Source organism: Acomys minous (assembly GCF_964271855.1).
Source record: "Acomys minous genome assembly, chromosome: 5".
Classification (NCBI taxonomy): domain Eukaryota; kingdom Metazoa; phylum Chordata; class Mammalia; order Rodentia; family Muridae; genus Acomys; species Acomys minous.
The window spans coordinates 87,417,158-87,444,956 of NC_140494.1; the positions used below are offsets into that span (position 1 = coordinate 87,417,158).

Consider the following 27,799-nt stretch of genomic DNA (forward strand, 5'->3'; position numbering starts at 1 on the left):
TGTTTATCATAATTGATTTATTTAAAAAATTACAGGGAGCAATTTCCAGCATATTTTATAAAAGTACTGCCATATCAAACATTTTGTATCACTTAATTCCAATGAAGAGCTGCCCTTTTTTTTTTTTCTTTCAAGGTACTAATTCCAACTGATGGGACATGTGTCCTTAAAATAGAAAGTTTCCATCATTTATTTAAATGTCAAAATTAAGATTTTTGAGAAGTTTATTGCTTTATGGGTGGGCAAGATGCTACTAGCACATTTTAGGTAAATAGACTTTATTAAAAACTATGAGGTTGTTTCTGTTTAAAACTTTCAGGATAATTCACAGAAAATAGAGATATTTATTCAAAGTACACATTGAAGGGCTGGCCATCTAGCTATGAACATTTAAAGGTGTAGCAGCTCTTTAAAGAAACAACACACAGTGGTTCCGCTTGGCGCACTACACATAATTGAAATGAATAAAACTGGAAGACCAGTACTGTTATTCTATGTTCTGTTAGGATCTTTAAACAAACAAAATAAAAAAAATCACACACTTAGTAGTCCATTTGTGCTTAAAATATTCATATGAGTGAGAAGCTTAAAGAAAAGACCTCTGTACATGATCATCAAAACAAAGTTATACTTTTTTTTTTTGAAATTGCACTGTTATTTAAAACATTTTCCTAAAGTCAAACCCTCCTTTGCAGCTGGCACAGTTTTTCAGGTCTAATTGGCAACTTGGGGAGGCCCTTCTGGTATTAGTGAAGTAAAAAAGGTGGTGATAAAAGACCAAGCCGAAGCCATTAACCCAGGCCTCTGCACTGCACTGGCATCTTCACCTGCGTCTTCCGCACTTTCATCTTCAAGTCCATCATCCATAAGGCGCTCCTTTCAAACAACATAAACACAGCCCTGAGTAATCAGTACGATACACACCAACCTATCATAGCAGAGGGGACAGCTAAATACGTTCTGTAGCAAGGACTCTACGTGTGTAGGTCTAATGGTAGATCCAGGGCCATCAGAAATCTTTGTGAAGTCTAAAATTCATAAATAATTCTGCAGTGTGCAAATAACTGCCAACACAGTAAATTCTCACGACAGGCATAATTTTACTTCTGGATTACTTTTAGAGGCTAATCCTTCCTGCTTATTCCAACATACGCTATGACTGACCCAGTATTTCATGCTAAGCCCCGCAGACGAAGCCACCCCCGTTTCCCCACTAGCTTCTCAGTGTGGGCCTTCCACAGCTATCTATGGAACACTCAGGAGTCCATCACTGTTTCTGTCCCATATACGCCTAAGCTCTATGTACTGTTAAAATCTACACAAACTTCAATAACCTACCATTTCTTCAAGCTCTAGATTGTTTGCATTTTGCCCATCATTGTTAACTTCAACATTGTTGGGAGCCTGTTGCTGACCGCCTTCTTGCCTGAAAGGAAACCATCCAGCTTGGTGTCTGTTCGGTAAAAGAAAAAGAAAAGAAGCCACAAACACTTGTATTTGTAACAATAAAATAATGTCCCTCAATAAAATAAATAAATAAATAAAAACTATTGGAGCTATTATAAATGATAAAAATAAGTATCTCCCTTCAAGCCAGGGAATTTTTTTAGGTAATAACAGCAAAACAAAACAACTCAAATCTAAAAGCTTACCTTGGACATAACTGGCTCAATGTGACACATTAAATCACAAATCTTTTGGGGCTTTTTTAAAAATGAAATATAACTAGGTATATTTCTTTGCATCTTAGAGAGAAGGAAAGGCCAGGAAAAACATCAATCTACTTATGAAAAGAGCGTGACCTATGTTTAAAGGATTTATTATAGATAAATATAACTTAAAAGAACACCCTTATGGAAGCATTTATCATATACTTGAGTTCTAAATAATTGGAAGTCTATGAATCATTGAATTAAAAACTTATATAAAATACTCTGTTTTTCAACAGTTCTAATCAGTGTTCTTACATGATAACTCCTGTCCTTGCTTTTGGTCAGCATCAACATGATGGATACCTAAAGGCCAATATTAAAAATCCTTCCTTCAACATTTCTAATTGACTCTGCTATGCCAGTGTCTGTGATAAACAGTCTCAAAAGGTAATTAAAAGAAACCGCAAACAGTTAATATCCATCACTCACAAATAAACCAGCAGCATGGCTCCCATTACCATGATAAACCGACTAAAGGAAGAGTAGAAGTATACGATGCTGAGGAGAACTGCGGCTCGCGAGAATGTGTACACCCAGTCTAGCCAGTCACGGTTGAAGTCCTCTTCGTTTAGCGCTGGGCCCCCCTGTGCGTTCATTTGAACATTCTCATTCATGGGCCCGTTTTCTTGGGCCACTAAGTTTGGGGCTGGTGGAGGTTCTTCTCCAGGAACATGTGCCACATTCAGAGGCGGTGATGCAGCAGGCTGGTCTGGGCTGGCATGGGGTGTGGCCTGAGCTGTAACTGCAGCTTGACTGAAATAGTCACCAAAATATTTTTAAAACAACAACAAAAACAAACTTTTAACATACTATGAATTTTTTTATTGTTTTAGTTATTATAAAATTTTTGTAATCATTATCTCAAGTACCACACTCTTGCTCTGTTATTTCTTAGGAAGCAGTTTCTGGTGCATCTACAGAAAGGGAATTGTTAGCCTGCCCATCTAAGCCCACATCAGAGAAGGAGAAGAAATACAAATACTCAAATCTTTTAATTAATGACTTTTTTATTATTCTACATGGGATGAACATGTCAGAGCTACCAAATTTCTCTCAGGCCCCACTTTGACATACTTGCCTAAATATGGGTTTAAATATTAAATCAATCTTGGAAAAAATAATACTCCTTAATCCCACCCCTGATTTTTGGGCACAACCATTTGAGGATCACTGGTTTCTCAACCTGAGGAAGACTCGTGACCTGAAAAGTGGTGATAATGTGAATGTTTAAGTCAGAACACTGGTAAGATGACCACCACAGTGTGACCCCTGGAACGCAAATGACGGAAGGAGAGAAACAATCCTACAAGCTGCCTCTGCTTCCACATATGTGATACAGTGTGCATGCACACACACAAGTAAGAATAAAATGTAATTTTAAGAAAAAAAATTTTTAAGTCAGAAAAAAGGCTGGGTCTGTAACTCAGTTGGTACAGTGTCAACCTAGCATGCATAAAAGCCCAGGGCCCCATGCCCAGCACCACATAGGGTTAGGGTTAGGGTTAGGGTTGTTAGGGTTAGGGTTAGGGTTGTTAGGGTTAGGGTTAGGGTTAGGGCTGTTAGGGCTAGGGGTTCCGGGTTAGGGCTGAGGGGCTGAGGGGCTGAGGGGCTGAGGGGCTGGGGCTGGGGCTGGGGCTGGGGCTGGGGCTCGGGCTCGGGTTCGGGTTAGGGCATGGTAGCACACACATGACTACAGTCCCAGCACTAGGGAGGTAGGAGCACTATGAGCAACGGTTCAAGGTCATCTTTGGCAAAAAAAGTCATTTTGAGGCCAACCCTGGCTACGTGAGACCCTGTCTCACAAAGAAAAATAAGGTTAGAATTAGTCTATATTACAGGTCTCCCCCACTACCACCACCACTACTAGTAACATGGCTGGGATTTGCTTTTAAATTATAAGAAGAAAGGGGGAAGTTGTAGAATAAGACTGACATGATCTTGTAAGTACTGAAGCCGAAACATGGGTACACAGGGATTTATTTTACTATTTGTATTATGTATTTGTTTTATTATTAAGTATTTTTAAATGCTTAAATTGTTAATAAAGATAGTTAAGATAGCTAAATAAAATTAAGGAAATTATGTTCCACAGGCTATAAATTTCTATTTAAACAAATGTCCTAGAAACCTTGTTTCTAAATAATGGTTTTAAAATATTTCTTATCCAGTGACCCCTCTGATACATATCTATTTCAAAGGTAAGAACCTGAGACTTAAAAATTAGATGGCACAGACACAGACACAAGCCCGTACACTGTACACAGTAACTTGGTTCAGGAAAGCCTCACTCATTTCACATGGTTCTCAGGAAGGTCACAAACAGAGCAAAAGGTGTAAAGCAGAATACTAAGCACAAAGCCATCACTGAAAGATAGCTGTCACTATGACAACACAAAAGGTACAAATATCCTCCCTGAGCCAGTTGTTATAAGTGAACACTAGCATAAGAGGTTCTTAAAGCAGATAAGCTTTGTAGAGGTATGTATATGTGTATATATATATATATATATATATATATACACACACACACACATACCTTTAGGCTGGAGGAAAGAAAGAAAGGAAGAAAGAAAGAATGAATGAATGAATTTGAGGCTACCCTGGTCTACAAAGCGAGTCTAGAACAGAGAAACCCTGTCTCAAGAGACAGAGACAGAGAGACAGAGTGAGAGACAGAGACAGAGAGAGAGACTGGTTCAATGGTATGTAGAAGAGTTATTTGAAGTAGAATAAGGTTACAGTATGACACAGAAAAGAAAGCTAATGTGAAGTAAAACATTTAAAATGAGAAAAGAGATCTGGCTAACTTTGGAAGCAAGATTCAAAGAAAGAACAGAAGCTCAATTGTGTCATTTCTGTAAGGTTCAGGGATGGAGGAAGCTAGAATTTACACGGCTAGGGCCAAGAACTTTCCTGACAACTAACAGGGTAAGCATCACTGACAAAGAAGTCAGAAAGAAAGGCACTGAAAGAAGGAAGGGGCCAAAGTTAGGTGTTCTGACCTCAGAGCAAACACCATTACCAAAGGAGACCTCCCGAGGAAGCAGCGACACCAGCAGCACAGAAGGTGGAGAGCTGACAACTGCAGCCATGGAAGAAAGAGATCTAAGAGCACAGCCCAGAACAGATCCCTGGGTGTCAGCACACACACAGCAGGCCAGTCAGTATCTGTCAAGCTGAGCGAGGAATGCTGTTGTTGTATACAGGGAGAAAGTGATGCACAGGAACAAGGAAGAGGAGGGCCATGCAAACCAGAAGAGGACACTAACAGCAGCTGCTCAGTGCCGAATGAGTGTACAGGATGAGGGCAAATGGGAGAGCACAGCAGAGACATGACCCAGTGATGAGACGCCGAGTTCCTCAGGCCACAGTCAGGAACGAGTGTAGTGACCAAACGTGTGTGTCACATTGAGCCCTATACTTCCTATGGTCCCTTTAACTTTGACTTTTTGTCCCATGTAGATCTGCAGCCTTTCAGGGACACTCTTTTGGACTTCTGTATTAGGTGTTTGTTTGTTTGTTTGTTTGTTTGTTTGTTTTTAAAGTATCTGAGCTGGGTGCAGTGGCACACGCTGTAGTCCCAGCACTTGGGAGGCAGAGGCAGGCAAATCTCTGAGTTAGAGGCCAGCCTGGTCTACAAAGCAAGTCCAGGACAGCCAAGGAGTCCTGTCTTGAAAAACAAAGCAAAAACAAACACAAAGTATCTGACTACTGCTAAATGAAATCGGGCCAGAAGAAGGGGCTAAGAGCAGGCTTTAGCTGATGTGAAACTGGGGGGGGGGGGGTTGCTTTTTCCATTCACCAAGTAATTTAAAGTATCTTCTGAGTTTATAAATTCCTACTCAATAATTTTGAACTAACCAAGTAATAGCGACAAATTCAATCCCAAATCAACCCTAGTGTAAGACAGAAAACAATGAACTCAGACAGACTTACTATTGCATATAATACTGATGAGCATACATCTGCTGCCACCAGAGCATCTGCAGTGGGCTGAGCGCAGGGTACACTGGGAACCCAGGTGGCACACCTTGCCCAGGAAACTGGTGATCCATATTTCTGCAATAAAGAATAAATGAAGTCTTTTGATGTGTCAAAACTAAAAAAGAAAAAAAAGGTTCCTTTGAACTGATTTGTGAACCGTAAGTCAACCACTGACAGAGTATTTTTCAATTTTACTGAAACATACTGATTTTCAATATTCTTCAGATAAAACACTACATCTTAGCTAACTTGGCCCTGGGCCCAAGTATATAGAAAAAATAAGTCATGCACAAAATATGTAGCAAACATGAACAAAGCCAAGAATATCATGATTTTTAAGTATATTCTCTTTAAAAAGCAAAGCTATAAAATAAACTTCACGACATATTGTTTTGATAAATAAGTCATAGCCAAGTAATAAAATTTTATTAAAAATACAGCAGCTAAATAATTTAAAATGCAAACATTTCAAGTGTAAAATGACCTTTTAGGAGCCAAGGGTGAAGAACATACCTCTGAATTTTTTTTAAGTTAAAATTCTATTAATTCAATAAAACCTGTACAAAGTCATCATTTACTTTATGCTTCGGTGTCCCTAATTCTGAAATGGAATTATCTTCACAACGTTGTCACTCTGTATTCAGTAAACACTAGTGTTGTGATCTGAATGTAATTTGCCCTTAGCTGGTGATGTTGTTTTAGAAAGTTGTGGGACCGTTAGAAGACGCAATCTTGCTGGGAAAAGGGCAGAGGGGCGGACCTTAAATAGCCCAGCCGCACTTCCTGTACTGCTGTGCTTCCTGACCCACTGTGGCCAGCTATCTCACACTTCCGCCACTGTGCCTTCCCCACCATGGACTGTATCCCCTAGAACCAAGAGCCAACTAAACCCTTCCTCCCTCAAAGTTGCTTGCCAAATATTTGATCATAACCAAAAGTTACAGTTAATTGCTTCACTTTTATTCCCTAGCCCTTAAATAAGACTATAACTCCAAAATATTTAATGTAGGACAGCAATAAAGACTCCTAATGACATTCTGCTATACTCAGTGTCTTGTTCAACCGTCTTCAGAGCTTGTCCCCCAAAGTAGACGGGAACAAAAAGAGAGACCCACAACAAACTGTGGAGAGTGAGAGACCTTGGAGCACTCAATCCTAAATGGGATGTCTCCATCGAATCCCTCCCCTCAGAGCTCAGGGGACCTTAGGGAAAAGGAGGTAGAAACACTGAAAAAGCTAGTGGAGATGGAGCATACAAGGAAACATACCAGGACCGACACATGTATGAATTCACACAGACTGTGGCAGCAGGCACAGACCCTACATGGTTCTAACCCAAATGGGCTTTAAAAAAATAATAATAATAATAAAATAAAGAGTCCTCCTCACCATAGTATGAATGACCAGCATTACAGAGACACACAGTATAACAATAAATGCTGGCATGGATTTGGTGACAGGGAAACACTTATATTTAGTGGGAACACAGACCAGTGCAGCCACTTTGGAAATCTGTCTAGCAGTCCACAAAAGAAAGAAAGAACAAAGGAAGGAAGGAAAAGGGAAAGAAAGAAGTAGAACTGCCCTATGACCCAGCTACACTACTCATGGACTTATACCCAAAGAACTTCATATCCTACTATTGAGACTCTTACACAAAGTACAACTTTAAAAAATAAGAATTCAAATGGAACCACTTTGCAAGGATACACAATGTCACTCACAGAAGACACAGGTTATTAAATGAACTTTTCAACATAAACCATGAGACACCTCCCTATTAGTTATTGGTCAAGGAGGACCAAGTGGTCTCCAAAACAACTCAAGTTATTGTCAGTGCTCTTAATTATCCACCATAACTACGTGCTAAGGCCTTATTGTTTGAAGATACCACATATTTTATTGCAGGGCATACAGAAATCAATCTAAACCAACCAGGGGACTTCATTCTTGCTTGGCTAACTTCAAGAAGGCACTATGCAGGCTGCTGCCCTGGACCCTGAACACTACAACAGAGACCTGCCAGACAGGCTACGCATATGGGCACAATGAAGGCATGACTGTTATGGGGTAACTAACTGCCTTCTTAGTGGACTTGAGACCTGTTTCACAGGAGGGAAGTCAGGCCCTTGAGTAGAACTTGCTATGGTTTGTTTGTTTGTTTGTTTGTTTTGGGATCATGCTGTCAAATTGCCTTCTGTGGTAGTTTGAATGAAAATAGTCCTCATTAAAAAAAAAGAAAGAAAAGAAAAAGAAAATAGTCCTCATAGGATCATGTGTTTAAATGCTTAGCCACAGAGAGTGGCACTATCAGGAGGTATGGCCTTGTTAGAGGAAGTCTGTCACTGAGCTTTGAGTTCTCCTATGCTCAATCTCCACCCAGTGTGGAATCCAGTCCGCTCTGCTCCCTGCAGATCAAGACACAGAGCTCTGGGCTCCTCCAGCACCATGTCTGCCTGAACGCTGCCGGGCTAATTTTGTTTTACAAGCATTACTTTGATCAGGGTGTCTCTTCACAGCAATAAAATTCTAACTTAGAAACCTAAGTATTTATGTTTGTGCCCATGCGCCTGGGCCACTCTCAACCATTTCTCTTTTCAGTCAATTCAGTCAAAGGAGAGATGGACAGCTGCTCCAAGTGCTGAGAGAGTAAAGGCTGGCAGCTCACTCTAGTTGGCACATCTGTATTAACACAACACCAAGGCTCTAGAACATCTCGAGAGAGGAGGTAGAGGGCATGTGAGAGCTGGGGTGACATCTGGGGCTACTGTAAAATAATCTTCCGGACATGACGCAGCTATAGCAATCATGATGTCACTGCAGCTGTGTTATTTGCACAAGACCAAGACTTACACAAGAGCAACCCACCAAAAGATCTCGAAGTGACAGCTCTTAGAAGCTCCTGACAGCGAGAGTTGCTGGCAGGGAGGGAAACCATTTTTTCTTGAGGATGTAGCCACTGCTGGGCTTCCCTTGCTGTAGAGGATGGCCCTATACCCATGCATATATAGGCAGCACTAACTGAACTTGTGAATTTTTCAAAAAGCGAAACAAATATACACATAAAGCTGTGGAAGAGGACGTGCTGGGGAACATGAGGGTAAGTTACAGGAGGCAAATTTTTATGTATGAAATTTTGAAAAATAAAAAAAAATTTAAAATAACTTATCTATTCATTTAATCTACTACATATGATTGTTAGATAATATACTTAGCATTTAATATTCTTTGCTACTTTCTGTAGGTGTTTTGTTGCTTTTTTTCAGGTTTTCACTTTCAGTAATTGCCTAATTTTATTTCTAGTTCATCTCTTTGTAAATAAAGCATGTGAAAATACTTGAAAAAATAAGTGAGTTTCAAATGTATTTTAATAATAAAAAATCAAAAGTAAACATTTTTGATGACTTTCAGAGGGCCCTAACTATGACCCATATTTTCACTTACCCTTGGGTTACATATGGCAACTGATGACTCTGGGCTGGGTCAGCCTGTGCTTGTGGAAGGGTACGCTGCCTCAATCCTTCTGAAGAACCAGCAACTAATGACAGACTCTCTTGACTGGGTGATGGGATTGTTGAATCTGAATGATCTGAATTCTACAAATAAGCAAGCAAGAAAAAAAAAGTATTTACGTCTTTCTTCCTAAACATGTATTTATAAAATCCCTTTGCAGAGGGAACTGGGGTCACTTAGATTTAAATAACTTAAATCACATTAAATAAAATGTTTTATACCTTAATATTTTTTAAAACTTCACTAGCCTAAAGATCCACATCATAATATAACATATTTATATAACCACATCAATATTCTGTTTCCAGAGTATTTCAGTAATTAAATCTGTTAAGGTTGGCACCATTGCTGACCTGACCATTCAACAAATTATGTAACTCATGGTGAACACAGGCTTCAAAGTAAACTAACATTGTGTACCTAAATGAATGTTAAACGTTATATTCTAACTTTCCCACACAATCTCACTGAGCGTGGCCACACAGGCTTCTGATCACAGGAACTGGGAAGTAAAAGCAAGTGGATCAGCAGTTCAGGGGCAGCCTCAGCTGTACAATGAATTCAAGACCAGCCAAAGTTACCGGAGACCTTCTATCGAAGTTTGTGTTTGTCCTTTGTTGTGCTAAGTACTGAACACAGAGCCTCACATTTGCTAAGCAAGTGCTGTCCTATGGAGGTACATCCTAGCCCTTTTAGAGCAGAAAAAGAAAACCAGAAAAGTTCAATGTTTATTCCTATCAAAATAACTCACAGAACTGGTACTGGATGCCAGTGCTTCATGACGTTCTCTGCGGCTGCCAGACAGTGGAGAGTTGGGAGGACTCCGGGAAGTGCACACTAGATGAACCATGTGATACTCATCTTGCTAAAAGCAAAGAAGATCATATAGAAAGAAAAATGTACAGTTCAAAAAGTCACTAGCTAAGCTGAAATACTTAAGACTTACATTCCTTTCCTTTCTAGCTTAGCCATTTGTTAGTAATAAATTGTTCTAGTATTTGGAGATAAGTTTGCCATTTTAATACTTTGTGGCCTTCTTAATTCAACATTTTCTCCCCATGCTTAAAGAATGGTTAAAATAACCAAAAATTATTATGTTAACAGTAGCTGGCATACATAAGTAGACTTGAAGCAACAAAGAGTACAAATTTTTATCTTACTTCAATATAAAAGCATGTAGTGTCTTAACAACAGAATATAGAGTCACGTTGAACTTTCGGAACATTGAATAGTGAAATATTTTGGTTACTTGAATGTACTGATAAAAGAAACTCAATCTCATTTGCCTTAACTTTAGCAAGGTGAAGTACAGCTTTGTACTGCTTTCCAAATTAAACCAATATTTTTATCTATAACATTTATAAACAGATATAGAGCATATACTTGAATTCTATCTATATATTCTATAAATATTCCATATTATTTCCACAAATTTACAACTACAGATGCGAGAAGACATTTTAAATAATGACTCAGTGGGCCTTGAGGCTTTAGTTAGAGCACACACACATTTACATAAGGCTAGTAAGCTAGAAAGCAACTAACAACAGCAGCAGAGTGGCAAAGGCGAGTGAGCAGGAGTCAAGTAAGATGCCTGCTGTGAGAAAGAGAGGACTTGATCAACTACCAGAAACCCAGACTCGTGCTCAACTCTGAGATGAACCCAAGAAAGCAAGGGCAGCCTTAAAGAAACTGAAGATATCGTTAACAGACCAAAGCAGTGGAGTGTGTACAATGCCAGACATACACAAAAGGCTTTCGCATAAAACTGAAAAACATAAACTACAACTCCCTTAGGAGTCTAGAGGATGACATTTTGGGGCTATGCTGCTTAAGGCAAGGCTTCAGACAGACAGCATGAGGTGCTTTCTCTTGATATAGAGAATCTCTCAGCTTTTGGGCAGAGAATACTAAAAACATCCATCTAAATCCAGTGCCAAAAGATCATACTAATAATGGTTAATCACAGCATCCATTCACCTTCAGAGACACATCTAAAGAACATTTTATAACTCAACAGCTTATAGAGCCAATAGCAACATTTTCTGAAAAGAAACCACCTCTAACAGTAACAGTTCAAAGAACTATTTTGATGTAACATGGCCCGAAGTGTTCAACATATGGTCAACAACAATCTTTTGAGAGTATTCATGTGCAGGTTTCAAGCTGTTGTTTGGAAAACAATGAACAATAAATGCTTCTGATTTTCAAAGACAGCATAACAGTTTTAAACAGGAGAACAAAGCAATATTAGGGATAGGCTCACTGGTAGAGCTCTTGCCTAGTATGTGCCAAGCCCTGGGGATAATCCCTACTCTACAAAAACAAACAATGAAAAAAATGAAAAAGTAAGCATAGTTCATAACTATTCTGTATGATACCATAATGGTGCAAACATGTAATTAGACACTCATCAAAATCCATAGAGCCTGCATCACCTAGAGTGATAACTTTAGTATTCTGAGTGATGGTATCCACTGACCACAACAGATGAACAACTAAAGCAGGGTTCAACAGCTGGGGTAAGACTATGCATTAGGGGGAAAGTGGATGAGAAATCTTTGTGCTATAAACTGCAATATTTTTAAGGTGAGCAGATGGTAAAACACTATAGCTTTTTGAAGTCATGCAACTGAACAGCCAAAGCCACACTGGCAAAGCTAAGATGACACGTCAGTAGAAGAAACATACTGACATTATATTCTACGTTTCCCAGGCTAGAGAGACGGCTCAGCCAGTAAAGGCTAGGCTCACAACCAAAACATTTTATGTTTCCCACAGAATATGACACATCAGAAACACCTGTGCTTAGAGTTAAGGTACATCAGGTAATTAATTTTATCCCTTCTCAAGTCTCTGATGGGGATGAAGACCAGATAGTTTAGTTTTACAATTAAGTTTAGCTGTTGAGGGGGTAAGTTGTTTTTAGGTCTAGATAGATATTTTAAGTTGACAGAGATAAGATATGATAGATACTGACTTGCATTCAGAATTTTAAATTCACCAAGGTAGGAAAATGTTCTTCAAGGTTGCCAAATACAAACAGCCAAAACACTATGAATGTAACATTTACATAATTCCTGATTGTTTTGTGGTTCTTCTTGCTGTATGTAGTTTATTTTATATATGTGTAATAATATAAATATTTATGTACAAATTTTTTAAGTTAAGATACAAAGCCAAATACAAAGTATAAAGCTATTCAATTTTGCTTTACTCACAAACAAAAAGTAGATATCAAGAGTAAAAGGCTGTAACAGTAAAAACTTCACAAAGGCCATCAAAATCAAGTTGACTGTGAGAAAGCTACCCTGAAGCACACTTGCCCCTGCCTGGTGCCTTTACATTCTGGTAACAGATACGCCACTTAGTCATCATCCTATCCCCTTTCCTGAAGTTAAATTCCTAACTCACACAATTTTTATTAAAATGTCACAGAGCCTGGTTGAAAATGGGTTTAAAGAGATGTTATCAATCTTTCCCCACCGAGTACTGACAGGTCAATATTTTCTTCTAAAAGATAAAAAATATATGAACACAAATGTCACCCCACTTCAGGTTTACCTCAGATAGACATGCAAAATTGTTAGCCAAACTACCTCTATGCTCTGCCATGACTTATTTTTATTGGCTGATGAACTCCTGTGGCTAGAGAACATTTGAGCGGTGGCTTCTGTCACTCGTCTAAGACAGAAGGAGAGCTTACTTTTCTGAGGATGTCCTTCAGCTGCACATGGTCAGGAAGCAGTCTGCCCGAATACACCAGTCTCTGGTCCTTCGTCAACTAGAAGTGGGACAGAAGAAAGAATTCAGCTTTTTAATTATACAAATTTAAGGGTGGAGAAAACATGAGTAAATATGGATAAAACTAAACTCTCTTTAGGGATATATATTTTAAGAATATTTTTGTCCCAAGTTCTGCTGAAGGCATCTAAAAGCTAAACAAATGGCAGCATATCTATAATCATATAAAATGTAGCTCATATACCATAAAGTGTGACAAAAAAAGTAAACTGGAGGTTTTATCAGCTGTAATGTAGTGCTCTTAATTAAGTCTTCAAGTTCATATAAATGAAAAAGCAAAAGGCTTTCTATCATTAATCAATAGAAGACAATTTTTCAAGATCACCAGCTTTTTTGAACTGTTTTGTCAGTATTTTTTAATATGAAGTATATACAGATTTATTTTCATCCTTCCAAACAAGAAGTATTGGTCTTAATTTGAAAGTCATTTGGATTTAAAAGCAAGTTTCCATGACTAGTCTAGCTTTAACTAGTCCTGCCACTCACAACTGTCTACACATGTTCAAAACACCAAGATCGAAGAAAAGTCAACCCAAGTCCGTGGAGATTCAGTTGTCACCTCTACATCTAACACATAATAGAAATGTTCTGGTCGGCTCTGTTACACTTGGTACTTCATGATAAATCTTCTAAAGTTCACATTGTTAGCATTATTTAGAATTAGCGTCTTTGTAGTCCCCATAAGGCCTATTTGCAAACATTCCTTGAATTCCATGAACATTTATTAGCCATAGCAAATGTTAAATCCAAAATCTAATTCAAGCTATAAATACAATTTTAATTTTCAGCATGGCTATGGCAAGAGTCATAAATCTAAAAGTCATAACAGATGTTGTCATGGTGAGTGAACGCTACAGTTCAGGCATTCTTAGGCACCAAAAACACTAGGGAAATGCAGTTATCCTTCCAAAATGCTTAACTGAAAGACATGATTTTAACATGCTATTTCTAAAATTAAACATGTAAATTCCTGTATTAAAAATACATACAATTTTTCTTGGTGCCAAGGCTTAAAAATTCAAACCAGCACATAAAAAATTAACAGAGCTCTATGACATTAGAAATACACATTGCATTTGGCCTTCATCTCATTTCTTGTCATTTAACCTCGCTCCCTAAAACCCTTATACTCTAGAACAGTGGTTCTCAACCTTCCTAATGCTTCGTCCCTTTCATGCAGTGCCTCATGTTTTATTGACCCCTAACCATAAAATTATTTTCTTTGCTACTTCATAACTGTAATTTTTCTGTTGTGAATCACAGCTGATATGAAGGGCAGCTGACATGCAAACCCTGTGAAAGAGTGGTTCAACTCCTAAAGGGCTTGCAACCCACAGGTTGAGAACTGCTGCTCTAGATTTTGTTGGCGAATAGCTAGTATCTAGAGAGCAATAAATGGTCTTGGGATAGGGCTTGGTTTCCAGGGGACCCAGCCCTGTGATTAGAGTTGTCAGGTCCTGTCCCAATCTCCAGAAAGAACGTCCAGTTTGAGTTAACAAATGGCCAGGGATTTAATCAATCATACCTATTTTTATAAAAGTCCAAAACAACTGAGTGCCAGAAGTTTCTGGGCAGCTAACAGGGAAGCAAGTTGTGGCCTGGCTAAAGAAGACCTAAAATGTCCCTACCATCCCTTTCTGTACACACTTCCCCTATGCAGCATGCCAAGCTGGCTATCCAGCTAGATACTTTATACCGTATGGCAAATAAGTATGAGAGTTTAAGGCCCATCAAAGAATACTTTGAGCAGCACAATGTGGTCTTGAAGGGCTTTAAAAAAAAAAAAAGGACACAGAGGTAGGTAAAGGAAGAGGGAAGTGGATCTGGAAAGAAATGTGTTAAATAGTATCAAAACACATGAGACCTGAAACTTAAAAACTAATAAAATTTCTTTTTAAAAAAGTGTTTGTTGTTGTTGCTGTTCCTTTTCTGTCCATTGGTATTTTTCCCCCTGGATTTCTGAGAGAGTGCATGCACTGACTCCGGGCTTAGAGATCCTTGTGAGGAGCCACAGGGGACACTGGGAGCCAAACTCAGGTTGGCGGGTTCTCTGCTAGAACAAGCCATGTTTATAGCCGCTGAGCCTTCTCTCCAGCAAGCCAGGTATGGTGGCGCACGCCTTTAATCCCAGCACTCGGGAGACAGAGGCAGGCGCATCGCAGTGAGTTCGAGGCCAGCCTGGTCTACAACTCGAGTCCAGGACAGCCAAGGCTAACACAGAAAGACCCTGTCTCAAAAAACCAAAAATTAAAAGAAGGAAAAAAGAAAGCAAGAGTGCATAGAGACTCACGACCGCCCCTTCTCCCACACTTCACCCTATGCAGCTCTGGCCACTAGCTATCCCTGAGCTCTGTGGCCCACTCTACCACAGTAATCAAACCCAAGGAAGGAGTCTTGAGGAGATCAATTTAGAGTCAGCTGGTCAGAAGCACAGGCGCAAACTGTTTAAGAACCCCTCTCTGAAGGAAGGAGAAGGGCAGACTTATGGGACTTAGAGATGGGATCTGACAGTACATCTTCAGCAGTAAAGTGAGTTAGATGGCACTCCACTGGTGTCTTCAGAGAAATAGTTACGCATTTTGGTGACTAGAAGTCAAGTATTGAATGCTGATACTACGAGACAGCAAGAGTTTCTTAATCTGTAACCTACAGGCAGTGAAGGTAAATTATATGTGCACATGTTAATGCTAAGTAATGAGGCAACACCTGACCAAATGACCCTAAAGACATTTGTTTTATAAGTATTATACAATCATAAACTATCATTTTTCTACCAGACTAAGCATTTAATAGATATTAGTATTGTACCATCACTTGACCTAAGAACAACCCTTTTGCAAGATTGTTTTTCTTTTTTCTTTTTTAATTATTTAATTTTATTTTATGTGCATTAGTGTGAAGGTGTCAGATCCCTTGGAAGTGGAGTTACAGACAGTTGTGAGCTGCCATGTAGGTGCTGGGAATTGAACCCGGGTCCTTTGGAAGAGCAGACAGTGCTCTTAACCAGTGAGCCTTCTCTACAGCCCCAAGATCATCTTTCTTTACTTCAACATAAAAATTCTCTAACATATGAGTAGATGGAATGAAAAGAATCACTACTATGTTAAAAACAAAACAAAACAAAAAAATTTCTACATTTCTTAATTCTACAATTCTTAATCTATCCTTTTCCTCCCTGCCCCCTCCCAACCTCACTTCTAGAAGAGTACATTAGAGCAAATGCACTTCTCTTTTCACTTGATTTGACTCAATCTCTACAGTTTTGTCGTTGCTTTGTTTTGTTTTGTTTTTCGAGACAGGGTTTCTCTGTATGGCCCTGGCGGTCCTAGACTCACTTTGTGGACCAGGCTGGCTTCGATCTCACAGCGATCCACCTACCTCTGCCTCCATTTTGGTTTTGCTTTTTAACAACTACAAGATTGCCACATCTGATCATGTAGCTAAAATTTTCTCACCACTCTAAAATTTCTTAGAGATGTTTTGACTAAAATTCAAACAAAAGTCACATACAAAATTGAGTTATGTCTCTAATCTTTTTATTTTTATTGATTTCTTAGTTGGATGTGAGCCCATTCCATAGTAATAATACATGCCTGGTACTATAAACCTGGTGATAAGACTTATAGCTAAAAAAGCCATAGGCCCTACGAGGGGCTACTACTGTTATTTTGCTGAATGTATAGGGTATCAAGCTTACTTTTAAATATTTATATTTAAGCCAAATTAGTGTTGTTCTCAGCCTTGGTCAGAGAAACCTCTGTCTGCAGTGGGAAACAGTGGTTTTTAGATCCATAACTGGTTGGAGCTGAGAATGCAGTATTGCTGAGAGTTCGGTCTGAAACAGGACACTTGTATCACCTTCCCCACAAGCCTCCGGAAACCATGTAGAAGAAGGGTGCAAAGAATGGAAAAGCTGGAGAACAGAAAGACGATCTCTGGGCACGACGTGGCTGGACAAGCACAAATTCACATCAGCAGAGGCCATCTGCACAAGATGGGGCCCAGGAAGGGGCTCACTGGCCCACTCTTCCCTGAGGAGCTATGGGCAGTTAATGGATGCTGGGGAGCAGGCATCACATTCCTCAGTAGGCTAAGCATTTGTAAGTGGCCCTGGTTCAAGCACATAACCTTTTCTTCCCCCTATAATTTTGTATACCTTCTCATTGTAAGAATACAAATGCATAGTTCTCTTCCTTCTTACATAAAAGGCAGGAAACTATGCTTGCTTTCTGATGCCATGCTTTGGCAGTATATCCTGTAGATAATACCTTAGGCATTCACAAATAGCTTCTTACTTCTTTTTGGCAAATGCATAATATTCTATTGTATCTAAGTACCAGTAAATTTATTTATACTTATTTGTATGTTTCCAGGCTTCTGATATACAGGGACCTTCTCCCACATTATTCTATTTATCTTTGCATTTTACACAAAGCACCCTATAAAAAGATCACCAGTAATGCTGATGAAAACAATCTTAGTAGAGCAACAGATATAAACAAACACCCACCAAAAAAACCTACTGGAACAGACTCAAGAGAAAAGAGCAATGTAGCAGCAATGTAATCAGAAACAGTAAATATATAAAACAAGGCATTTTGTCCCATAGGAGAGAAGACACATTTACAAGACAAGTAGAATCTACAGAAGGTATATAGTATCCTTTGGCTCGCTCTTTCTTTTCTTTCTTTTTCTTTCTTTCTTCCTTTCTTTCTTAGAAGAAAGAAGTAACATCTGTATGCCAAAAGGAATAGTCAACAGAAAGAAAAACTGACAATGCAGTATAAAAAAATATAGAATATCAAGAGCAACATCATAGATTTGCAACTAGTGACCGGGGAATGGGGGTCTTGTGTGTAGGAGCTGAACTCACAGAATAGGAACACACACACACACACACACACACACACACACACACACACACACACACGCATGCACGCACGCACATACACACACACATGCACACACGTGCGCACATACACACACACACATACATACACACACCTAAGTATATACCAGAAAGAGCTGAAGTCAAATGTCCACATCAACACTTATATAAGAATGTTTGTAACTTCATCATTGATAATGGCCAAAACATGGATAGAACCCAAATGTTCATCTACTGCTGAGTGAAGACATAAAGTACAAGCATACACATACAGTGACTGATTCAGCCACAAGAAGTGTCTGACACATGTTATAACACAGATGACTGTTGTGTAAGTGAAAGATACCAGGTACAAATGGCATATATCTATGTTCCACTTACATAAAATGTCCTAAAGAGATAAATCCAGAGACAAGATTAGTGGTTACCAATAGCTCAGAGACAAAGAACAGGGAGTGACTATTAATTGGGTAAGGGGTATATCTGGGAGGTGATGAAAATGTGCTGCAAGCAGGCAATAGTGATAACTATGAAAATACAAAACGTCACTGTTGTATAATTTAAATAACAAACCTTACAGTATATGAATTATAATTTAGTATAATATTTTTGTTCTTAACTGAATATTCAAATGCATTCTGATCATCCTAAATTTAAAAAAAAAATTGTTTGATTTGAAAACAGAAAAACGAGTTTTTCATATGCCTAACTTGGGTAAGTGAGATTTAACACTTTTCCTTGTTAAAAAAAAAAATCATGTCAACTTAAGTACCAATGAAATGAAATATGAGGCAAGCCAAGTGACAATAACTTTATGTGCAACTAGTTGCTCTGGCATAATCTACTGCATTAGAAAAAATACACAATTTGAGATCATAATCCAAGTTTAATTTGAACTATGACTTCATCTCATTATCTTTTTCCTTGACTGAAAATCCCTATGATCAAAACGCATTGTACGAAATTCTCAAAGAACAAATTAAAATTGGGGAAGGGGATAAATACACTTCTCTACTAGTAAAATCTAGTGACCTAGTATCTATAACAACACCCCACCCCCACTCCGATCTCAGTAGCTTAACACACTGAAAAAAGAATTTTGCACTTTAAATGTAAGAATTAAGAAGACTCAGTATTAGCAAGTTACAAGTACTGAACTGTTCCTGTGGCTCTGCAGCCCAAAATCTATAGAACTATCCCTGTTAGTAACATTATTCTTCTCGGCTTTCATGTCTACAGCCAACAGCCAGCCAATCCCAGCAGGAAATTTCTTCCCTGTGGGGCAGGGTCAGCTAACTAACAAGCTGGTCACATCCTGATGGACCCCTCAGGAACCTTGAGGCAGAGCTCTTCTACTCAAACATCTACTTAACCAGCTTGGAAAAAAAAAAAAAACCACTGCAGATAAAAACCAAAGCAAAGAACCTGACAGAATATTAAAAATAAACAATACTATTATGGAGAAGTTTTTTTTTTTTTAAAGTTTGAGCAGAAATAGATCTGAACCACAGCCCAAACATACAGGACAGAAGTTCCTTAGCTCAGTATGCTAGACTTCATCCTATTACTCACACTGAACTTGGTTAGACTGACTGACAGGTAATCCTAGGAATCGCCCTACCTCCGCCTGCCCACAGCTAAGATTGTGGGCTTGTGTGACTCTGTCCAGCTTTTATGACTGCCATGGCTTAAATGTGAAACATCCCCTGCAGATCCATGCACTGGACTCGTTGTCAGCCAATGGGGTTTTAGGAAGAGATTGGACTGTGAGGATTCTGACAGATGAATCCACTGACAGATTCAAATTGATGCCTTTCTTGGGACACAATGGAAAGTTAGATGTGGGGCCTCACTTAGACAAAGGTCTCTCAGGGTGTGTACCCTGGAACGGCATGTATCTGATGGTCGTTCCTGACATTCGTGGGCACCAGGTACACATACGGTACACATATGGTACACATATACACATTAGGGAAAACACCCATACACAAAAATCTAGAAAAAATGTAAACAAACTATTCACAACAAGCTGACACATGAATTTTCATACTTGAAAAGATTCGCTACTATGAAAAGATTAAAGTATGTGTGTGTGTGTGTGTGTGTGTGTGTGTGTGTGTGTGTGTGTGTAGATAAGATAGATAGACAGACAGACTGACGGACCGACCGACCAAGGACTAAATCTGTCTCTCATATAGGACTTTTAAAAATCATGTCAAACTCAGAAACAAAGTCGCCACACACTTGCCCTCATGTATGTATGCTAGCCCGTAATGTATAAATATATATATATATACATGCATATATACAGGTATCACTATAGGTATAGTATAAAATTTTAAAAGGAGACCAAGAGAGATTTACATATAAGGAATGATAGACTGTAGGCAATAGAATGTCCATTTTAACTGTACAGTAGTTTACTGAGCTGTATAGAGTTTGTGAGTGGGCAAGTGTATGAGTAATTTCTTAATTATTCATATGATCCTTCTATTTGCAAGTTAATCAGAATAAACTAATTTTTTTAAAAAACTGTCTCAAAAATAAAGAAAAAAAAGAGATAAAAAAGCCCTTTCTACTAAAAAGTCATACCCTCATTATGCCCAACGTTAGAATAATCAAATTAGTCATAATTTCAGAACATTAATTTAGAGCTTATAATATGTGGATTTTTTTAATATACGCTGATCCAATGAAAATGATCTTTGACTGGTTAGTTCTAATAATTAGTACACATATACTTTAAAAATAGAAATTGTAACATTTCAGTTCGCATATAAAGCTCACTCATGACTGTCAAATAGCTTTAAAAAGCTAAATACAAGGAGGCACACAAAATATAGATTCTGTGAAAAAATAAATTTTGAAACTTTTAAACATGCCTCTCCAATTAAATTCACTCAGACTAAAGCCCTGAATGATTCAGAAATACTGTAAATGGAACCACGGTTGCCCAAATAGCCTCTCCCCCCATCTCTCTGCAGCACTAAAGCATTCAGAATCTCCAGAAAACACAGCATCTGGAATTCCAAGAAAATATGCCCTGATTAAAGAAGGTTCCTCCTCACAAGCCATTCAATCACATGTCAGATGTATATAGAATAATGCCAAAGTACAGAAATTAATACACTATGAGGAGACAGACCAAAGTAACATGTCCTGCAGTCTAAAGATACTATATTCCCATATTTTCCCTATAGCTTATCAGAATAAATATTAATAACCACACAGGAAGTGGATTAGGTACTAGCACAATAAAGGCTATGTCACTCACTAAACTATGTAGCTCTTATGTGTATCTTTTTCTTAAATTAAAATAAAAACTTGCCAGGCGTGGTGGTGCACACCTTTAATCCCAGCACTCAGGAGGCAGAGGCAGGCGGATCGCTGTGAGTTTGAGACCAGCCCGGTCTACAAAGCGAGTCCAGGACAGGCAAGGCTACCCAGAGAAACCCTGTCTTGAAAAACCAATAAATAAATAAATAGATCCTTTACCGTTGTTTGGGTACTCTGCCTTCATACGTGCCAATGCACCTCATGTGTGCCTGATGTCCACAGCGGCCAGAAGGGGGTATCAGATCCCCTGGAACTGGAGTCTGAGACATTTGTAGCTGCAGTGCTGTGTTGGCCCTCAAACCCTGGCCCTCTGCAAAGGCAATGAGTACTCTTAACTGCTGAACCATCTCCCCAGGCCCAAACACCTTTTAATAGCTCAGTTCTTTGTTTCCTGTTTATAGGTATATAACTGATACAGTAAAGTCACTAATGCCAGCCTTCATCTCATTGTTTATAGCCATACGTGTGTGTTGGGAGGTGGAGGGGGGTGTGTGCGTGTGTCTAAGGACCTTACCTTTCAAGTCAGACCAACTTGGGTTCAAATCCAAATTCTACTTTAGTTCTATGACCTTAGGCAAAATCATCAAGTCTCTGACTCCCCTTCTATGAAGAGCTAGCATGAAAAGATGTCTACCACAGATAAACATTACAGAGCACATCAAGTATTTAGTAGAAGGCTTGGTGTAAACGGCAGTTTAAAATGAGACCGATTTTTTTTGTTTTGTTTTGTTTTTCGAGACAGGGTCTCTCTGTGTAGCCTTGGCTGTCCTGGACTCACTTTGTAGACCAGGCTGGCCTTGAACTCATAGCGATCCACCTGCCTCTGCCTCCTGAGGGCTGGGATTAAAGGTGTGTGCCACCACGCCAGGCCTAACAAAACCATTTTTGACAAATCAGTATTACATAAAGAAAAATTTAAACTAAAAACTCTAGAACTCCCCAAAAGCACTAATTAAACAAATTTTATTTTTCCAAGAAAAAGACATGAGAATAAGACTACAAAATACTGAAGTGAAATTTAACCAGCAGTCATTAAAAACTTCAAACTTCTATTTTTCTTCTTTACATTAATTTTAACAGTACCATTTTTTTCTCAAAATGTTTTTTTTTCTAAATGTGACCCATACTGCTAGATTTAAGCCCTCTTAAATTGGTTAAAATTATGTAAGACAACTGCAAAAAGTATTCATGTATATGTATTCTATTGCCTGGAAATCAACAGTCCTGAAGTGGTCAAGTTACATTTTTTAAAATGTGCTAAGTAAGGAAATAGGGAACTGTTAAAAAAAACAAATAAAAAGTTCCAAAAGCTGCAAGACACTATTTCCATTGAAGAAAAGAAAACTTCCTTCCTTCTGGATTGTAGAATGTTATATTCTCAGAACAGAACCTATTCACTTGTTTCTAGCCTTGCTTCTCTATCTCCAATGGAACATTTAAAGTAAAAGAACCACTTGAAAAGACAGCATTAGCCTCCCTAGCCAATCAGGGAAGATAGAACATCTAAGTACTAAAAGTGATTGCTTAGTTTTTAACCACCATAAACAGCAAGGACAGAAGTAACACACCCAGAGGTAAGACACACAATCACAAGGATTTTGACGGCAGGCACTGGAAAGGTTTGCCTTCAGGTCAACTCCATCTCTAGCTACCATTTGAAATTAGAACAAATAGTAAGCAAGGAGAGATGGGAAAGTGCCTAAATGGACTTAGACAAAATTCACATATTTTTAACTTCTGTTGGACAGTATATTCTACTGAATAATTCAAAGTTCAACCATTTTCATATTTGCATCTCTGATAACTAAGTCCAAATTCAGACCAGAACCCAGTACTCATGAAAAAGTGGCTTTTGGACAGGTATCTTCAACATCCTGACGCAATTACTGAAATTTAAGAATGATTATTTCACACTTCAGGCCGATTTCAGGATTGAAAACTAACTCCATCAATAATAACAAATGTCCTATATACATTATAATGACTAAAACACTATGAACAATTCCCAATTCCTAAACCAATTACAGGCTCTTTAGACGTTAACTGAACTCCAAGTGCTCAATTCCACACAGGAAGATTTTAGTGATTTATAAACACTTTTCACATATATATGACAAATGTCTAAATTCTCAACTAGAAAATACCTCCTCCTCCATACCTAGTAAAATATCATCTTTTTACTTAAAACCATATTGCTAATTATTATTATAATATAAAATGTAGGGTCATCGGTGCAACATTAACTCTGAAAGATTGGTAGTTGAGGGGAGGAGAAGGAGGAGGAGGAAGAGTCATGTACACCTATAGTCCCATAATTTGGGAAGCTGAGATGGGAGAATCACGTGAGGCCAGGAATTTACGATCATGCTGTACAACACAGTAAGTAAGCTCTTGTCTCAGAAGGAGGTGAAGCACGCGCACACATGTGCACACACACGTAGGATACAACACGTAAAACATTTGAACAACCAATGTGAATCACTGTGGGCAATCCTATGAATCCTAAACTCCTATTATCTTAACTATAAAATGTTTTGGATTCTACGTAACCTTACAAAGATAACTTTACTGACTCGGTTTCTAGAGTTGCTGTCCTCTATAGCTACAGGGTACCACAACTACAGTTATACAACAACTGTGATATTTCAAAGTAAGTTCAAGTGATAAGTCAGAACGGAAACTCTAAGTTTTGAACCTAGAAATGGATTTGACAGGACATTACAATCCACTCAGAAGACCTGCTGGAGAAATGTTACAAGGTTAAGTCATTAGTGATAGTATGCGGTGCAGCCTCCAAAACAATCTCCAGAGTGTCTATGAGGCAGGCAAGTCAGCAAAGTCAGCCAGGAAATGACCTCCTCCTCAGGAGGAGCCACACTCCCCCACTACTGACCAGCTGTGCAAGGGCAAAGCTCTAGCCTCAGGCAGACTTATCCCAGGGCAGATAAGACAAGCAGGCTTCACGTTTCTCTCACATAGATTTTTGTTGTTTTGTTTTTATAAGAGAAAATTTTTAGAATACTAATAATTTGTTTTGGTTTGGAAGACAGGATCACGCTAGCTTCAAACTCACTACGCAGCTAAGACTGACCCTGAAATGCTGACCCTCCAGCTTGCAGTTCCTCAAGCGTTAAGATTACACCCCTGTAGGCTTAATGCAAACCCTGATCCACACACTGCAGACCAAGTCCCTTAACTGTGTAATACAGTACAACACAAAGATTTCACCCACATACATACCGTACCTAGATGTATTTAGGTTTAAGAATATACTTTAAAATAGCATTTTTATGGTCTATATACATCTTGTATGGTATATACATCATATATACACAATACATACATACAAATACATACCAGATGTATAAAGACTTAAGAATGGAGTTTAAATTTGGGGGCTGTCTTATGAACAGTACTGTGGAAATGTATGCCTTTCAATTAGAACTATTCTCACAATGTGCTTTCTATTTTTAAAATGTGGGAAATCAACAATATGTAATAAAAAATTCTTATAAATCCTAATTTCTCAGCGAATTGTTATCTTCACTGTGTAACTCTTAACTTTCAAACTTGAGCTTTAAATAAGCAAAAGCTCTAACTTTTTAGTACTTTGTTCCAACTACTTAAGTAACTTAGTGTTCCCCACATACTGGAAATATTTGTGTCACAAATACTGCTAATGCCAAATGAGTTTGTTTGTTTTTTTTAAATCACTCTCCAGTTTTTGCAATAAACTAAGTCAGTGGCTAGTCCAGAAATCCAAATCTTAGTAACTGCAATAAACACAGTTCCAACTCACAAATACCTTAACACTGATCAAGCACCTTCCAAACTCAGGAGCACGAAAGAGGCCTAAAAAGCAGTTGCTTTCCAATTGGCTGGTGGTAAAATGCCAAAACATTCCCCACCCTAAGAAACAAGCCTCTCTATTATTTAAACATAAGATTCAGTAGTTGAATACTAGATACTCAAGAATGAAAAAGTTATACAATCGAGAATCTGAAAGCCTAAGTTTAATACATTCTATATGACACACTTCTCTACAGTATTCTAAGACTTACCAATTACATCCCTTCAAATCTGAATTAAGGCACCATTCTGTTTATCTTTCCAATACCAAGAAATAGTTAAGAATGGGAAACAAGGACATTCTGCTTTGAGCGAAACAGATGACACAAGAGAATAAAAAAAACAGGCATCAAATGACTGGATTATGTGAAAGGACTTTAGTTGTTTCAATGTCTGCATCCGCTTCACGAGAAATGTGGGACAGGATGTGGTAAGCAACGTGAGTTTGCAACTTACAACCAGTGCAATGGAGTGATGGTTAAAGTATAATTTTCACTAAGTCACATACTTATTCCAAGAGAAATGAAAACTTTCTCATCACTATGAACAAACTCCTTAGCCTAGAAAGCAACGAAAGTTGTAATCTGGACAGTGATTCTTTATCTGAAAAACAAAAATAGCATCTGACATTCACATTAGATGACTTTAAGTTCCATGGAAGATGGTCCCTTTTTCGTAACTGCAAATTCTTGTCTCTTGGTATTTCTGTATACTAATTAACTGAACCTCATTAGGAAGATGATAATGATGGTTCACTCAGGAGACACCCGCAACCTCAGAACCTCCGGTTTCAAATGGAGACCTATTTGGTTGGCGAGGAAGGGACAAGCTGGGAGAAGGGAAGGTAGCAGGCACACCGGGCAGCAAGTCAGAGCAGCTGCGTCCAGTTACACACTTACTGGTTTGCTAGGGTACACGTTAGATAGATGCGTTTTTAGTTTCCCCACGGTCCAGTTCAAGAAGCAGCTAATAGTCTGGTCACTGTATTTCTGATTCGGTGCTTTAATGATGAGAGTTACAGGAATCTCCATCCCACTTTGGTCCATGGTGTTCTCGAAGTCGGACAGTCCAGCGGCACTGCAGCTGAGCCCTAACTGGGCGGACAGAGCTTGGGATGGGGACAGAAGTCAGTTCTCAATATTCTGGATCCAAATCAGTCACAAGCACATCGGGCGATACGAAGGCCATTGCCGGTACCAACGATGGACGGTGGTGGTGGTGGTAGTGACGGCAGGCTCTGGGTGCCGGGCCGGGGGCGCAGCTGTCCCCGCCAGGTCTGGGTTCCGCCTGGCTCCGGACTGCGGAGGAAGGTGAGCAGGTGACCCAGGGAGGACACGATGGGGAGGCCTCGGCGGACCGCTCAGCGCCCCGCCCCTGCGACGATCCCCGAGCTGAAACGCAACAAGGCCCCACGCGAGCACCCGCGCGGCCTGGGCAGCTGACGGCGGCGGCCGGAGAGCGAGCCTGGAGGAAAGAAGGCCGCCGCGGCCGAGGGCGAGCCTGGGGGACAGCTAGGCTGCGGCTGGGAGCAGGGCGAGCCGGAGGGAAGGAAGGCCTCCCTGCGCCGCCGCGGCTCCTCCGGCCGCCGCTCCCTTCCTGCTCCGCGGCGCTCGCCCTCCTTCGTAGTCTAGCGGGGCGGCTCGGTGGCAGTGGGCGACGCGGCCGGCCCTCCTGAATACCGCTAGGCGGTCCCGGGCAGGCGCGACCCGGCGGCAGGTGGCAGGCAGGAGGAGGGCGGGGACCGGGCAGCGCGAGCGCCCGAGATTGTTGTTGTCAAGAGGGTCCCGGTCCCCGGTAAGCCGGAAGTCGCAAGGCGGAAGTGCGTCACTCGCGGCACTCCCTTTCGCCTGGTCGGGTCAGCCCACGAGACCCTCTGGCCCGCTGAGTGGCCGGCGGGGATAAGGCGGGACCACTGGCGTGGCTGACATCAGTGCACCCCGCCTTCACCACACCCCCGAAAGTGTTGGAAGTGCTCCGCCCCACGCGCTGGCTCGGCAAAGTTATAATCGCTTATCCGTCCTGGTGATGAGTCAAACCTAGGCTCTAATTTTCCTGAGTGTCAGCTGCCTGCAAAACAGTGCCACGTGTTCTGTAAAGATAGGAGCCGATTGCTGCCGGCCCCACTGCATGCCAATGAGTAAGTGGCTGTGAGGGTAAAGCCAGGCATATGGAGTATGGATGTCACTCAAACCTCAGTCTAGCCCAGTCCCTCCGAATTGTCACAAAATTTGTCAAGTTCTTCGGTCAAACTGTGTGTTCAGCACAGTGGGACGTGAAGGTGCATGGTAATGTTCATTTTCTACCTTGCAGTTAACACAAGGCGATGCAAGGGTGGACCCACTGTTGCACCCTGCCCTGTGAATTTTTACACTCGTTTAAAGATCCATAATGTGAATTAAAGTTTGTTAGAGGTGCGTTTTCACAGCTCCAGGTTTCCACTTAGAGGGAGGGGTTTTCAGGAACTGGTCTCTTCTGTTGTTTTAATTGAAAATCCGTGATCATTCTATTTTATCAATAAAGACTCAGGAGCCAAATGCAGTGGTGAAAACCCTGCTAGCTCAGAAAGGCAGAGAAAGGACCCAGCTGACCTTCCTACTCAGATCAGTCCTAATGGAAAATGCTCAAAGGCTCACTAGCTCAGCTGACAGCCCAGGAGGAAAAGCCCCCCGTCCCAAAAAAAAACAAGATCAAAGGCTTGTTAGCTCAAAGCCCC

The 27,799-nt window shown here is 39.9% G+C and overlaps 1 protein-coding gene across 1 annotated transcript; it reads right to left on the reverse strand.

Annotated features, from left to right (window-relative positions):
* Positions 1 to 26,912, reverse strand: HERPUD2 (HERPUD family member 2). Its single transcript, XM_084781853.1, has 8 exons — positions 25,986 to 26,912; positions 12,916 to 12,993; positions 9,961 to 10,074; positions 9,141 to 9,292; positions 5,649 to 5,771; positions 2,142 to 2,465; positions 1,339 to 1,453; positions 1 to 876 (listed from the first exon to the last, which is right to left on the reverse strand). Exons 1-8 carry the CDS (start codon positions 26,130 to 26,132, stop codon positions 715 to 717), a joined length of 1,215 nt encoding a protein of 404 aa, XP_084637979.1. The 5' UTR covers positions 26,133 to 26,912; the 3' UTR covers positions 1 to 714.
* Between the last annotated feature and the right edge of the window lie 887 nt (positions 26,913 to 27,799).